Consider the following 15,705-nt stretch of genomic DNA (forward strand, 5'->3'; position numbering starts at 1 on the left):
TGTCTTAAAATGTCTTTTATAAGAAGGTATTGTGCCTTTTTAGCACTTTCCATTTTATAAAATCAAAGAACATGAGGAAAGGGAATGTTTCTTTTTGCCTTTGATTTCCCTAATAGATTTTTAATTAAAAAAAACAAACAAACAAACAAAAAACTGTGTTCAGTCTTGAATTTAGTAGAAAGGGCTATGCCTCAATGGGAGGACAAAGTGCTGAAAAGAAACATCTTAAACTGTTTCATAAATAGTTATGCACTAGCTGACATAGTTTTGAAGGATAACCTTAGATACTGACTTAAAAACACAAAATCTTTTGGCTTTTTCTTCAGAATATTCTATTAAAACATCTTAATCTACTCTGACAAAAAATTAAATTTTTTTGTTGTATGAGGAGTTGATCAATTTATCTAACTAGAGAATAATCTCATCTTATTTTGTTTTCTTTGAGTTTTAAATTTTGATACGCTGTTTTTCTTTTTCCTTTCAAGTGCTCTAATGAGGCTGTATTTGCTGCAGATTTTCACCCTACTGATACAAATATAATAGTTACTTGTGGAAAATCACATCTTTATTTTTGGACTCTAGAAGGGAATTCCCTTATTAAAAAGCAAGGATTATTTGAGGTAAAATTTATTTAATTTTATGTTTATACCAATTGTACAATCATCTGGAGGTAAGGTTAATAAGCTTGGAGGAAATCAAAGCAGCATGATCATGATTAAACTTGCAATTTTATAGAACTTTAGATTGCAATTGTGTTATCATCAGTTATGATGCAATAAGTCTTTGGAGTGTGATGTAAAAGCAGCTTGAGCTTCTTTTCAGGGCTGGTAAGTGCTGAAATAATTTCTTTGCCCACTGGACATTTGCATGGATTGTCACTACAATGAAATTTGGAAATGCAGTTACCATTCTGTTCCTTGCATTCCTTTTCATATATTCTTTATAGTACCTAAAAATAAAATAGTACTTGTAAAGTAAGATTTCTTTAAAAGTCCTTATGTTTACCTCAAGTTAAAAGAGAAACAGAGATGTCTTTTTTTTTAAATAATTTTGTTAGAGGGAAGACAATCTTCCCCCTAGTGCAGTTATGAATTATGTGAATATCTTTTAATTTACCTCTCTGCTAGATGCATAGACGTACGTAATACAAATCCAGATTGAGCTGGATGCTATTTGGTAAATATTTTCATTTCAAGGCCTTGATAAGGCTTTGTTCTTATACATAGACTAAGCTTCACAGCAGTGGTATGCACAAAGGAGCAATGTTTGCAGTGACTGTAGATAACTACAGTAGGGCCAAGTTAACTGCTTGTGGAGTCATTAACTGCAAGTACAGAAAAAAAACCCAACTGTTTAGCTATGTCAGTTTTTGTACTTTATATCAAAAAAGGATGAGATACGTAAATGACATACCTAAATTTGGTTAGTTTTGTTTTTAACTTCAGAACTACTTTTACAGATTTTGGCCTCTGTCATGGTTCCATTATTGCGAATGTAAAACTGGTGATCTTGATCAGTAACAATTCATAGTCTGAGAGAGAAAGGAGACCATGGAAACTAGTAGTCAATAAACATTGTAAATAATATCCTGAAGCACTACTACCTTGTAAAAATTTGTCCTCTCATACACTTTGCAATTTGTTGCTGTCAGCACCTTAAATACAGGGTCTCAAAGCAAAATTTCTGTTACCAAATCTTAGGATTCTTTCAAGAGATGATTTCTAAAGCGTTATATTGCAGCCAAACATTGTCATAATATTTGGTGTTAAAAATACTCATAACAAAGCTTGCATTCATCTTTGGTCATTTCTAAATACTTTAAGAGTTTGAGATGCAGAAGTAATTGGGGGATTCTGTTCATATCTGAACATTCCAGGTCTTGTTTCAGGCCACCTCACTGAATACATCCATAACTTGTAGCTGAACTGTGTCATTTTAGGACTCCATCCTCAAGTGATGTCTTTGCACGTATTGTGTATGTTTAGACTGTAGGAATGTTCTTAACTTCATCTGATTAATAGTAGAATTATATAAGACTAAACTAAATGACTCAAATGCATACAATTAAGATGAATGGGTTGTGTGGTGCTGTGAGTGTATATTTTTCATAACCATGCAGAAACAAGAGAAGCCAAAGTTTGTCCTCTGTGTGACCTTTTCTGAAAATGGTGATACTATTACAGGAGACTCGAGTGGAAACATTTTGGTTTGGGGGAAAGGTAAGAAAAGATTGAAGTTTACAGTGAAAATTTATTATTAAAAAATCCGAATTTTTACTAAAGTGTATTCTCATTTTAAGAAGAATAAATTCTGTTTATCTTGTTCTTTGTAAAAGCCATTCCAGTCTGGATTCTCCAGCTCTTAAAAAACTTATACCTGACTGCTGCAGCACAAAGTTGTGTAGAAATGTTCCTTGTGATCAAATGTTCAGTCACAAAGCCATGCTGGTAAATGAGAATTTTTATGACAATAAGAAATGGCAGGAAAAATTAATTTCCTTAATCAAGGTGATAACAAGAAACACTGTTAACATAATCGATGATCTCAAACTCTTACTTATGTCACTACTCTGTATTGTGTTTGCTAAAGTTATGCCTTTTGAAATATCCTTTAAAAGAGAACAAATAGGTTTTTTTCCTTAGGGTGCCAGGCTAAAATATATGCATGTTGAATTGAATTCTTCAGCTTTATTTCAAAAGAACGGATGAATAGGACAAACTTCTTAAAATACATTGTCTAATAAGAAAAGACCATTTTAAGCAGCAGAAGGTGATTTCTGCTGGAAGACAAACAGTAGCAATATCCTAAACATTTACTTAGTGTGTGTGGTGCTGTGCATAGAAATAAGGAGAATCCCCTAAAGGAAGCTTATTAGTAAAAGAGTAAGGAATATGGGTGACAGCTGCTCCTTATTTCCTTTGTGCCTTTTCCCAAAATACATGAAGTGAGGAGCAGACAATCTGGAAGCAACACGGTGAATCAGTTGGACCTTACTCATTTGTTTTTGTAGACTTTTGTCATCTGTTAGCTAAGAAGCTATGAGTCTTCTGTTTGTGCTTTTGGGCAGTTGGTATATTATGACACTGTTGTGGATGGATCTGATACTGTTTTTGAACTTCACTTTCTTTTTTTATTCTTTGTGTCTTTCTCCTTTAAACCAAGACATTTGAACACTGCAATGAAATGAAGTTCAGAAATTGTGTAGTCCTTCCCCTTCCTGCTCTTGGTTATTTTGGGCTGACATCAAACAAGGGAGATAGTGGCAGCTGCTGGCATGGCAGGGTCAGTGCAGTGCTCAGGTGCCAGTTTGCTTCGTGCCAGTACTCTTTTCTATTTTGGCTGCAAGTGATCTGTCCTGACCCCATCCCAGAAACAAAAGGGAATTAATTTGTATCTCCTCACCTTTGTTGCTTTTTGGGGTTGGGGAAAAAAAAAAAAAACAAAAAACCTAAACACCACCACCTTTGTTCTTGATTTCTTACCTTAGTACAACTTAGTGCAAATAATTTTCTATGTTTTTGCTGTTTTTCACTCAGAGCTTTATGTTCAAAGCTGGACTGATCCCATCAGTACAGAGTAGCCCTAGGAAGAAGTTCCCTTATTTGAAAGCATTTGTAGCTGACAAGTTGTGTCCATAGGTGTGGCTAGAAGGAAATGTGATTCTGTGGCTGACAAAACAATTGTTTCTTCCTTACTTGCACCCATTCCTCACTTGGGCTACAGTACATTTTTAAGTAACAGAACCACAAATAATTTATTTAAATTTCATAACTGCAACAATTCTCAAGTTAGAGATGTTTACTGTAGTTGTTTTGGTGGTGTATTGAGGCTAAATAGGTACTTGAAAATGCTACGTTCATCAATAAAGAGGTACCGGCTCTCTTGGGATGTGATTCAACACCTTCTGCTAGACCAGCAAAGACTTGTCTCCTTGTCTTCAGTAGAAGCAAGGTTTCTGATGGCTGTGGGATGTCCTTGGAGGATAAAAAGTGGTTGGGTTATTGTTTCGTTGTTAATAAAGTGCATAGTGCTACTTCAGATCAAACATGAAGTCAACTTCCCAAGAAAAGCTTAAGGGAACCTGTTTAGCTTTGTTTGTATTTGACTAAGAGTATGAATACTTCTTATTTTTGCAATGCTGGAGAATATATTCTTAAGATGGACTAAATTAGTCTCTGTTGTGGATATGAGTGTTTTGGTGCAACACTCCATTCCCACCCATTGTTTAGGTGCAATCCTTGGCAGGTAGAGAAATGGAGAAAAAAAATAAAGCCTGGGGAAAAAAGAGCTATTAAGCTGAGTGTTTCACTAGCAGTGTTTCTTCTCCTTATATCCAGGCACCAACAGAATAAGCCACGCAGTTCAAGGGGCACATGAGGGTGGAATATTTGCACTCTGCATGCTGCGAGATGGCACGCTAGTGTCAGGAGGAGGAAAAGACCGAAAGTTAATATCTTGGAATGGAAATTACCAAAAACTTCACAAAACTGAGGTGAAATCACCTGTCTTTAAATTTACTCTGTTGCTCAAACTGACATTCAAGCTGCCTTTTGACGGGCGCTTTTGAAATTTTCTTTACTTACAGTTATGCGTTCTGTGACAAATCAACAGTAAAATGTGATATGCTGTGATAATAAGCCTGTGGCAGCCTAATAGCCTGCTCACGTTTTGGTATTCCTTGATATTTTAAATTTTACATTTTATCTTACATTTTGTATTGGAGACTGGCAGTGAATCTTTCAGAACCTATACTGCAATTAAAGGCACATACCTTGCAGGTGTGTTGTATACCAGTGATATAAAGCCTGATAATTCCTCTGAATGAAAATGCTTAATCTGATATCATAGTTGCAGTTAAAACATGATCGAGTTAACACTGCATGAAAGAACCATTTCTCTTTGTTGAAATTATTGGCTTATCTTTACAAATATAGTGTTCTATAGATAAGAATTATTTGATGCAAGCTGTTACAAACTTCTGGAAATCAGGAATGCATATTCCATCCATTTTGTTTCTTCTCTGTGCAGCACATTAAAATGCATTTGCTAGGCCATATGCATTTAAAAAAAAAAAAAGTCATACTTGACAAATCATTTTGCAGTCTGACTTACCTATGTTGTCTGTTCTGAACACAGATTCCAGAGCAATTTGGTCCAATAAGAACAGTGGCTGAGGGAAAAGGTGATGTTGTGCTAATAGGAACTACCAGAAATTTTGTCTTACAGGGGACACTGTCAGGAGATTTTTTCCCTATAACCCAGGTAAGTTGTTGCCTTTCAAGTCTTTAGGTATGTAAGAGCTATAAAAGTATGGAGTCAGACATAAGTTTCCTAAATATGAATCTATTTCATTTATGATTACAGTACTTTTGGCAAAAAATGTAACTTAATAGGTTATTAGCATCTGTCCAAAGCAACATAGTTTTCTAATGTATTAATACATAATTTATTCACCTTAAACTTGTTTAAACACGCTTAGCTTTGTTGTTATTGTCCTCATTAAAAAAATGTTTGTATAGGGTCACACTGATGAGCTGTGGGGACTTGCAGTCCATTCCTCTAAACCTCAGTTCTTCACTTGTGGACATGACAAACACATTACCCTCTGGGATGCTACGACTCATCGTCCTATCTGGAACAAGATTATAGAGGTATAAGTTTTTAAACACAAGTTGACTCCTCCTACAGCGCTCCTCAGTTTGAGTTTTTAATACGATTATTGATGTAAAGTATCTCAGTGTTAGCTCTAAGAAGCAAATATGGGTCTAAAAATTTTTCTGAAAATGGAAAACTATTAAAACCAAAGCTTTTATGCCCTGGGTTGTATGGATATTTGTGGTGTATCACACTGAGGTGTGTTACCGACTTTCAAAACTTTTTTTACTAGGAAATGTTAGGAAGTATTTATAATTTAAAAGTATTTCTGATCTGGTTTACGTTTGCTGTCCTGGTAACAGTAAAAATTAAAGAGGAAAAGAATTCTCTGGTATCTTTTTTATCAGTGTTCTATATTTTATTGGGATTTTTAGTACATTGTATCCACAAAAGGAAACATATTTTTTGGAAGGTATTGTCATGTCTCTGATATCAGTTTCATGTCCAGGTACAGAATGCAGAGTATAGACGTGGTTTTATCTGGTACTTAGGCACTCATCTGCTCATATGCAAACTCCTACTGGCTATGTAATAACATGATCTTATTTTTGCATGAATCTCCAGGAACAGATTTTTTTTTTTTTTTTTGGAACAAATTTTTTGACACCAATTTTATCTCTGAATGTTTATCCAAAAGACAACATTATTTTCTCCCGGAGGCTGAAGTGATGCTTTTGTTTCTGTTTTGAGATGCCACCATTGCTTTTTTTTCTTTTCCTCTAATCAGTCTTCTATTCACATCTTGTTATAGTGTATTCTTTGGAGATGAGTATACTGAACAGTATAATCCAAGCTTTTTTCTTTGTGTTTCTTATCTGCCTTCCGTATAGTGGAAACATTAAAAAAAAATTTGCTTCAGAAAAAAAAGAAAAAAGCCAGAAAATGATATAGATATATTTATCAAATACTCAGGTCTACAAATAAAATTTTAGCCAGTAACTTACAGGTGAACCTCATATTGCTTTCTGTGCAATGTAATAATTATTAGTTCACATGAAGTTTCAAAACTCCTAACTATGCAACTTTTTTCATGAAAAATTTTCTCATTATTCAGGTCCCCATAACATTTTAAAGTTAAAGCCAGTATTGATAATAGTGAATACAATATGTGTGTAATAAATGCAAGAAGATCAAAAGTCTTAACAGAGTGGTATTTGCTATACTGTCTTTCATAGTATCTTGCACCAGTTGTATGCATTTGTTAAATCACTCTTGGGAATGCAGATAAAGGTGTTTATTCTGTCCAAACAAGGTCGTATGTTCTAGGATCTGTATTTTTGTTGATGTGAAAAGCTTCTGAATTAAATTAATTGAAGCGTCCAAATCAAAAGTTCTGCTGCTCTAGAAATTTAAGCAGCATTTTCATAGGTCAGTGCCTAGGTTATAAAGACAGTTTGGTGCCTAGTACAAAGAATTAAAGAAATAATAGTAGTTCTCTTTATCTTATAAAAATGGGAATCAGAAATACTAAGAGTTTGGCCTGAGTGGCAGTCAGATAATTACATTTTCTTATCTCCTGTTCACTTTAGGATTTAAGATGTGATAATGTGATTTAGATTTAAAAATAAGTTACCTCCCTTTAGTCTGTAGGAATACTGCAGGCTAGTTAAATCATAAGAATTGCTAAAATCTCAATGTGTTTGTAAATCACAGTATTACCAAGATGCCAAATGCAACATAAAATTATTACTAGCACATTTAGACTAGGAAAATCATTGATAAGTTAAACCAAATTGTCTAGGATCCATTCTGGTAGGCCATCTAGGTGTAAAGGTATGGTTTTATGTATACAGCTTCTATAAAGCTTAGGGAATAATAGATCAGTATTTCTGATATATTTGTTGTGACAGGAATGTTTTCTCAGGCCTGTAATCAGAAGAGAAGTGCAAAATTTGGCACTTTGCTCTCCTGTATTCTAAAGAGGAGAGCACTTACAAGTAATTATCTCATTACTTGAAGATGAGAATTTGAATGGATCTATTAACCAGACAAGCAGCTGTTTCAGACACAAAGCAATCGTCAGCTTTAAAAGGTCAAAGTTTCTACTGGCTGATCTGTGGTGTCCTCTGAAAAACAGGACTGGAGTGCAGCTGATTATGGCTTCCCATGAGCTTCAATGAATATATAGCTGTAGTTTTGCAAATATAAAGCAAACTCCAAGAAAATTTTTACTGAAATGTTTAAGAACTGCTTTGCTTACCTTTCTTTATCATTTTGAGAGAGGCTGATGGCAACAACGGTGGGTCCATTACATCGGAGTTGTTTTTTTCTTCTCTAAGTGCATACTGTTTGAATAAGAAAAGAGTTCTGTTATCTGTCTTGACAGTAATCTCCTTTTTAAAATTGCATATAAAAATAAGAAACCCAGTTTGTATCCTAATCTGCAATTAAGCTGTAAGTGATGCATACTTCTGAGTCATATTCTTGCTTGTCCATTAGGCATCAGGTAAACTGCAGCTTTGGTAATTAATTCTTAGGTCAATTCTAATTTAATAAGCTATTTTTGTCTCTTACTTGCTTGTGATTTGTTGAGAAGTTGCCATTGCCAGTGTTGTTATTATGAAATCTTTTGATAAGTTACTTTTAGATTAGGTAGTGAAGAAAGCAGCAGCCTTGTATAGAGAGAGAAATCTATTGGGTAATATTTCAATCAGTTAAAAATGGTATTTTTTTCCTCTCAAATTTCTATTTAAAGAAAAAATGAGAAAGAGAAGCTTACTCTGTTCCTGCAGAAGATAGCTAATTGTGTTCTTTGTTATTACTTGGACTGCTAAAAACATATGTTTCCTTGTGCAATGTTTTAGGATCCAGCACAGTCTTCAGGTTTTCATCCTTCAGCAGCTGTTGTTGCAGTAGGAACGCTAACTGGAAGGTAAGGTGCACAGATATATGCCTTGGGCACCAACAAGCAGCACAACTTTTCCAGCTCACTGCATGCAAATTCATGTTCTTGACTTGCAGATGTGTGCCTGATATATGTTAATCCCTCACTGATTTGAATTGCATTTGAGAATGAAATTTATTTGTATTCCTTTAGTGTTGAGAAATTCTAGTCTTGGAGTACTGCACTGTTTGCCGAGTACTGCATGAATATGGAATGAAGAAATGGTTTCTGCCCTGAGAGTGTGACAATCTCAGATCAGTGCCAGGAGGCAGATTTTGGCAGAACTGGCAGTCTGGGTCAGCATCAGATGGTGGAGGGGAGGTGCTCTCATGGTACCAGTGACCTATGTGTTAAATCTGTGTCCATCGAGGCAAAGGAGAGTTGAACGGAGGAGTCTGAGATAAGCAATTAAATTTACTAGTGTGTACAGAGAGCTTGTCTGAGGCGTAGAAGGCAGCATGAAGGAAATCCCTTAGAAAAAGAATGTTCATTTGAAGATTTAATAAGTGGTTTATTATTTCTGATGCACTAATGTCAAAAAGCTTTAACAAAATTTCAGCAGATGTCTCGTTGTGCTAGACGTAGTGTTAAAATGCATATGAAGAGGCTTCTTCTGCCTGAAGAGTGTAATCTGTCGACAAGACAGACAAAAAGCAGGGTGAAAAATAGTACCTCTGTTTTATAGAAGAGATTGAGCCACTGGTCACATCCTGGATCTGTGGCAGACCCTTGGTTTAACTGGGATTGTCCAAGTCGTAACAGAGTGCCTTTGCCATAACTTCAGCCTCTCCTTTAGTGTCACTTGAGGGCAGACTTTGCTATTAGTACTGAAAGCAGTTGTGCTTAACTGAAAACATATAGAATGCTTATAGGTTGTGAGCCAAGAGTATTTGATTATTTGTTCCCAAAATTATGTTAGAAGCCTTCTGAGGATTTTTTTCATTAGATTATAATCAGCACTATATTTTGTCATTAATGCTTTTATGCAAGTATTGAAATGCAATTTTTATATTTGTCCCTTGTACATAATACTAAAATTAAATTTTAATTAAAAGTAAATTAATAAAGCTAATCATTATGTCAAAAGAGAATGGTCTAGATCTTTTGTCCTAGGAGTTAATGTACTCATCAATTGAATTGTTCATATAGCACAGAGGAATCTTAAAGGAGAAGGGCCATTAAATACAATTTTTTTCTTTATTCTACTGAAGAGCACAGAGTATAACAATAAAATCTGAGGATTGCTATCTGGATCGATGTCAGATAGTTATACTGGTTAAAAAACACTGGAAAGGAACTGTCCTTGTAAAGTAGTAATAAAGCAAAATGAGTAGGAGTTGCTGTTCTTCTTTCACTGGTGTGGAACTTATGCTTTTTTGACACAACAAAAGTTGGTTAACATTGTAGTAGACTTAAATTTCTTATGGAATGACTTATTAGTCTCTTTCTGTATTTACAACAGGTGGTTTGTGTTTGACACAGAAACAAAAGACTTGGTCACTGTGCACACAGATGGAAACGAACAGCTGTCCGTAATGCGTTACTCACCAGGTTTGAGAGCATTTATTTACTGCTTTTTAATTCTTTGGCATTTATTTATTTTAAGATCATTTCCCACTTGAAATACTTAAATTGAAAATAAATATGCAGTGTAACATTGGCCCTGTATGGTTGATGTCTTACTCTCTGGAGCCCACTGCCTCCACTCTACTCATGGCATTTCTTCTGGCTTCACTGGGAAGGGAAAAACAAATGCGACTGAACTGTGCAGGTTGTTGCAATCAAGTTAACTCTAAATGGGCTGTTGCTGTTTTCAGAAGTGCCATATATTTCTAATAGCAATATTTTCTATATGAACTCGCAGCATTATAACCTTGACACATGCATCAAACACAACTTAAAAACCAAAAGTTTTCAAGACCATCCTTTTTCAAGATCGTAGCCTTTAAGTACAGTTCCTATAGAGTAACTTTTATTACTGGGATAATTACAGTTGTATGTTGTGTTTTTAGATGGAAATTTCCTGGCAATAGGTTCCCATGACAACTCTATTTATATATATGGTGTGAATGAAAATGGAAGAAAGTACACTAGAATTGGCAAATGTTCGGTAAGTAACCTTTCTTTTTTCTCCTGGTTCAATGACACCATAAGTATATTTTGTAGCAGTGTGTTGTCATTATATCAAGAGAGAGATACTGTTCAGTTAATGCTGTATTTTTCTCTTTGTAGGGTCATTCCAGCTTCATTACTCATCTGGATTGGTCTGTTAACTCACAATATCTTGTGTCTAATTCGGGTGACTATGAAATCCTGTATTGTAAGTAAAAATCATACTTAAAAATACTTTAAAAAAAATCATACATCATTTTGTATACAGTTCATGCAGTCTAATTCAGATTTAAAATTTAAATGAAACATATAGCTGCCAAGGTAGACCATATGTTTTAATTCATCTGCTGCAGTCAAAATCTATCTGATTTGAAAATTAAGTGTTCATCATACTTTCTTGTTTTTTCTTTTTTTTTTTTTTTTGTAGGGATTCCCTCAGCTTGTAAACAAGTAGTAAGTGTGGAAACAACAAGAGATATAGAATGGGCCACGTACACCTGTACTTTAGGATTCCATGTTTTTGGTAAGTATCTTTCCTCTCAGAAGCTTTTATCATTCTTGTTATTCACAAATATTGTGGTTGCCAATTTTTTCTTGTGAAACATGACTATTCATACTTCAGGGGTAAATACAGAAGTTCTGTTATGCCATTCTTATTGCAATCTGTCGTTGTCTTTCAACCCAGAAAGGCCGTGATTTAATATTCTTGCTAGCTGCAAGTATAAATATTAAATTAAGACACAAGTGAGAGGAAAAGAAAGAAGCCGCACTCTGCCCTTTCTGTCACACTAGTGCTGCCTTCTCATCTCTTTCAATTTCAGGTTCCATTTCTATTGAATTGTCAGTCATTTATGTGGCCACTGGACCAAATCTCCTCATCAGACCAGTTTCCTTTGCGCTGGTTACTGTGCAAACACAAAAGGGACCTATCATTATGTACTTCAGTGTAATTTGATGCCAATTGATAGAATATGCAACAATTAAATGACATGAAAGAAGTAAAAATTTGACAAAATCATAATGAATTGTTTCTAAGGGATTTCTACTGCTTTTGAAGGAGCTGTGTTCTATTGCATGCTGTATATTTATTTGTTTATTCCACAGTATGTGCAGAACTAAACAGATCATCATTAAAGCTGAATGCAAGAGCCAGAGGAAGCCATAAAATATGTTCAAAGAGGAGTCTGTTTTAGTGTTAGCAGAGAAGATTTTTGCCTTTGTTTCAGGCAGAATAAATGTACTGATGTGTTTGAAAGCAGCCAGAAAGGACATGTTTTTACAGCCTAAAAGATGGGATGGCAGTAACAATATGCCAGGAAGAAACATTCAAATTTGATAATGTTTATCTGACAGGCACTGCTTGGATATTGCAACAACACACAGCCTTAGTAAGAGGAGCAAGGCTGCATGTTAACATCATGCTTTTCTCACATGAGGGATGAAAGCCTTCATAAAGCTGTTAATGTATTCAAGTCCACGGTGCTTGGGGTTGGATTACATCTGACAAAAAGTTATAAAGTCTTTGCATTTAATGTCAAAGATTCACGTATGGGGAACCTATGAAAACATTGCAGGCATTTTTATTCTTAGTCTTCTATGCAGAACAGGTTTATTTTAAACTACATATTGCTGTTAAAGCGACAAGTATGAGGAATAAATAAGGGTAGCTGTTAATGTGAGTGATTATCGCAATTATGATTTTGTTAATGTAATAGAAGGAAGTTGATAAATAAAATTTTAAAGTGAAAGGGTGTAAATTATTCAAAAACGGTATGTGATACAGAAATAAAGAACCCAGTGCTGTATATATTGAGGATTCATAGATACACAGTTAGGTTCAGACTGAGGAGATACAAAGATAACACCTAATGATTATAGGTGAAGAAAAAGAATTTTAGTGAGGATAGGGTTGCCCATCCTCACGGAAGGATAAATGATTAGAATTTTTAAAATATGTAGCAGAATCAGTCAAAACACAGGAACTGCTTAGGATGTGACATTTTAACAATTTCAGTGTCTTTTGGGAAAGGAATTGCAGTACAATAGCTACCCAGCAAGGTCTCCAAATTATTTTCATAGGGAAAATAGATGAGGACCTAGAAGGGAGTTTATTCCAGGAAGGATTCAATTGAGGTGGAATGAACTTACTGAGAGCGTGAACACATCCTGTGCAGGAATGACTGGAATCAGGGAGGTCATACAGGATGGAAAAAAAAAAAAAGCAACAAAATGAAATTAATGGACTTCAGAAAGGCAAACTGCATAAATCCAAAGTTCTATTTGGGAATGTCTGAAGCTGGAAAACAGGAGCTGGGAAAGTGTAGTAATTTCTTAACTGATCTGATGCTTGGAAACTGCTAGCACAGAGGAAAGATAGAAATGGCAGCAAGACAGCAACTTGGTTAAACTGCTTAAATTTAGAAGGAAGAGGAATACTGAAAGTAGAATCTGTTGGAGGACCAATGAAATATAAATGTACAGTTGTGGCATGTACAGTAATAACTGAAGAAACAGCGAGTATTGAGATGCTGCATGGAGAGGAGGAAGAAGAGAGTTGATACTGTGTAAGCTGAGGTGTTAAGAATTTTTTTTTCTTGTGTGTGTCTTAACTAAAAGACCTATAACCTGATGGCTAACCCAGTTAGTATCAGTAAGTATCAGTAAGACCTTTACTTTGGTTAGGGAGGAATAAATTTCAAAATTAGGTATTTTTTCAAAGTATCAGACTGTGACAGACTTCATTATATCCCTAGAAACAACTGATAAGCATAATCTCAAGACCATCAGTACTAGTTTTCAGGACCTCACTGAGAAGTAGAAAGGTACTGGAAACCTTACTGGAAAAGGGTGGAATTGATATCTGTCAGTCTATATTCTTCAGAGCCCACGTGGAGAGGATAAAGTGCAAAGTTAGTGGCTTTAAAAATAAACTGAAAAATCTTATAATTTATAAATTGTAAATAAGTCTAGTAATGTTGGAAGTCACTCTGTCCTTCAGTGCATTGTGGCCTCTCAGCAGCCAATATGAGCCAATTTTTGCCAGGAATGCCCCACTGGCCTTAGAAGATGCAACCGTGTCATCTAGGACGAGAGATATTTAGGATATTGGTAGTTCAGTAACTGCTGGCTGACTTAAAGCATGGATATTTTCTCACTCAAGAAGAACCATGTTAAAAATCTCAGATAAGCATGCATAGCATTCACAGTTCATCATAATCAAGGCTAGATAGAAAATGAACATTAACCTGTTGAACACCTGTCTTCAGATATGGAAACAGGTCAGTTGGCCTGGAAGTGTTTGAAAATCAGCACCATGTAAGGAAACGTGTTCAGTGTGGGATATCTTAGTGATACAAATGCATGTACAGGACGAAAGACCATAAAAGGCTTCCTGATTTGTATGCTTTTGCAAAGAGCACCTTCGGCTGCTGGATACACGACCCAAGGCTTTAGGTGATATTGCATGTTTGATTTGGCTCTGTTTTAGAAAGATCAGTTTTTGAGGATGAAGAAGAGGAATAGAAGAAATGTTAGGGCTTTGAAAAACCTCAAAACGTTGCAAGCAAAGCAGAGATGAGGCTGGCTGGATTCAAAAGTGTCTAGGAGGCTGTACCATGAATTTTATTTTAGACCATGAATAGCATGGATGATAAGTGTGTATAATTTATAGGTGGCATGAAGCTGCAGGATTAGTAAACTGACGAACAGAAGAATGGTATGAAAAAATGAGGCAATTCTATAGGAGACAAAAGAAGGTTGTAAGCCTGAGCAGCAGAACCCAGTTGTACAAATAGAGAATAGAAGCTAACAGGCAAGAGAGCAGTTCTGTGCAGAAAGATCAGATTACTCTTGCACGCGATCTGAACATGACTCAACACTATTATGCTATTATTAAAAAAGGCAGATGAGTTAGAGGGGTATGTAATGAAAAGGATGCCATGCAAAATGTGAAATAATTGTCCATTTATCAGCATCTGCTTCAGTAACAGCTGGAATACTGCTTCTGGCTTTTATGTATTGAACCAACAGATAATGTAGCCCAAGTGCTGACGAATGGAATAATTACACATCTATATATTGTTCTGTGAGAGGAGATGTAATGAATGAATTTACAAAAAGAGAAGAAGAAAAGAGCATGGCATCAGTCTTCAAACGAGAGAATGGAATTGGTCTCTTATCATTTCTGCAGAGGATGGGGGAGGAAAAACTGGGCTAATTTTTCAGCAAATGTGATTAACTTATGTACTAGAGAAAAACACTGTGGCACTGAAATGGTTTTGAAAGATCACAGCATCCCGAAGTAAAACAAACAAAACTGATATAATTCTTTCCCTGTTTTGAAATAACAATCCTGTTCTTCAAACCATTTCTTTTAGGGGTTCTCAGCTTATCATAAAAACATCTTGAGAAAGCTCCTGTCTGTTTTTCAGCCTGTTTTCTCTCAAGGCAGTTATTTAAAACAGCTTTTCTGTGTCTCTTCATTCGTAGTAGCATTCACGAGTAGCAGTTACTGCATTTCTTCTTTGCACATTCCTTCTCTTTTTTTCCCTGCCTTTTGTTTTAATATCCCTTATCTAGCAAAGAGATGCTTCCACGCAGGTCAGAATAGCGAGTAACTGGCAGTCCAGCAAATCAATACTGTTTCTTTGTATTTACAGTAATGTGCAACTTCTTAAAGATCACGTAAAGACATGATGAAATCGATTCCTCTTAGTGCTTTTTTTGCTTCTGTGGAGGGATGCAAAGATTATATTCGGGAAGAACATGCAGATCCAAGATAGTTTGTTTAATTGCTGTTCTACAGTAGGGATAGTTTCCCATTTTGATGGCCACATAAGGGATACTAAGTGTGCCTGCCCTGCCGTGGGTGTCCTTCAGAAAGAGGGTAGGAAAAGCAGCAGGGAGCAGCATCATACTGAAGCATAATGACAGTGAAGGGAGAGCATGCACTCAATTGGAATTTGAAAGTGTTAAATATTTGATGCAAAGATTTCTTCCTTGCATGGTGGTGTCCACACCACAGTTGAATTTTAGGGCAACAGTTTTTGCATGGA

The 15,705-nt window shown here is 35.5% G+C and overlaps 1 protein-coding gene across 8 annotated transcripts in view; it reads left to right on the forward strand.

The window, feature by feature from the left end:
* EML1 (EMAP like 1) overlaps nt 1–15,705 on the forward strand; it is a 119,089-nt gene that overhangs the window by 100,922 nt on the left and 2,462 nt on the right. For all 8 annotated transcript variants that reach the window (XM_090141601.1, XM_090141603.1, XM_090141602.1 and 5 more), the window contains 10 exons: nt 486–620; nt 2,120–2,219; nt 4,338–4,492; nt 5,137–5,262; nt 5,520–5,651; nt 8,460–8,527; nt 10,002–10,090; nt 10,552–10,649; nt 10,772–10,859; nt 11,079–11,174. In XM_090141601.1, the coding sequence (XP_089997727.1) occupies nt 486–620; nt 2,120–2,219; nt 4,338–4,492; nt 5,137–5,262; nt 5,520–5,651; nt 8,460–8,527; nt 10,002–10,090; nt 10,552–10,649; nt 10,772–10,859; nt 11,079–11,174 (1,087 nt within the window). The remainder of the gene's footprint in view (nt 1–485; nt 621–2,119; nt 2,220–4,337; nt 4,493–5,136; nt 5,263–5,519; nt 5,652–8,459; nt 8,528–10,001; nt 10,091–10,551; nt 10,650–10,771; nt 10,860–11,078; nt 11,175–15,705) is intronic.

Source organism: Phasianus colchicus, chromosome 5 (genome assembly GCF_987193195.1).
Source record: "Phasianus colchicus chromosome 5, bPhaCol1.hap1.1, whole genome shotgun sequence".
NCBI classification, from domain to species: Eukaryota; Metazoa; Chordata; class Aves; order Galliformes; family Phasianidae; genus Phasianus; species Phasianus colchicus.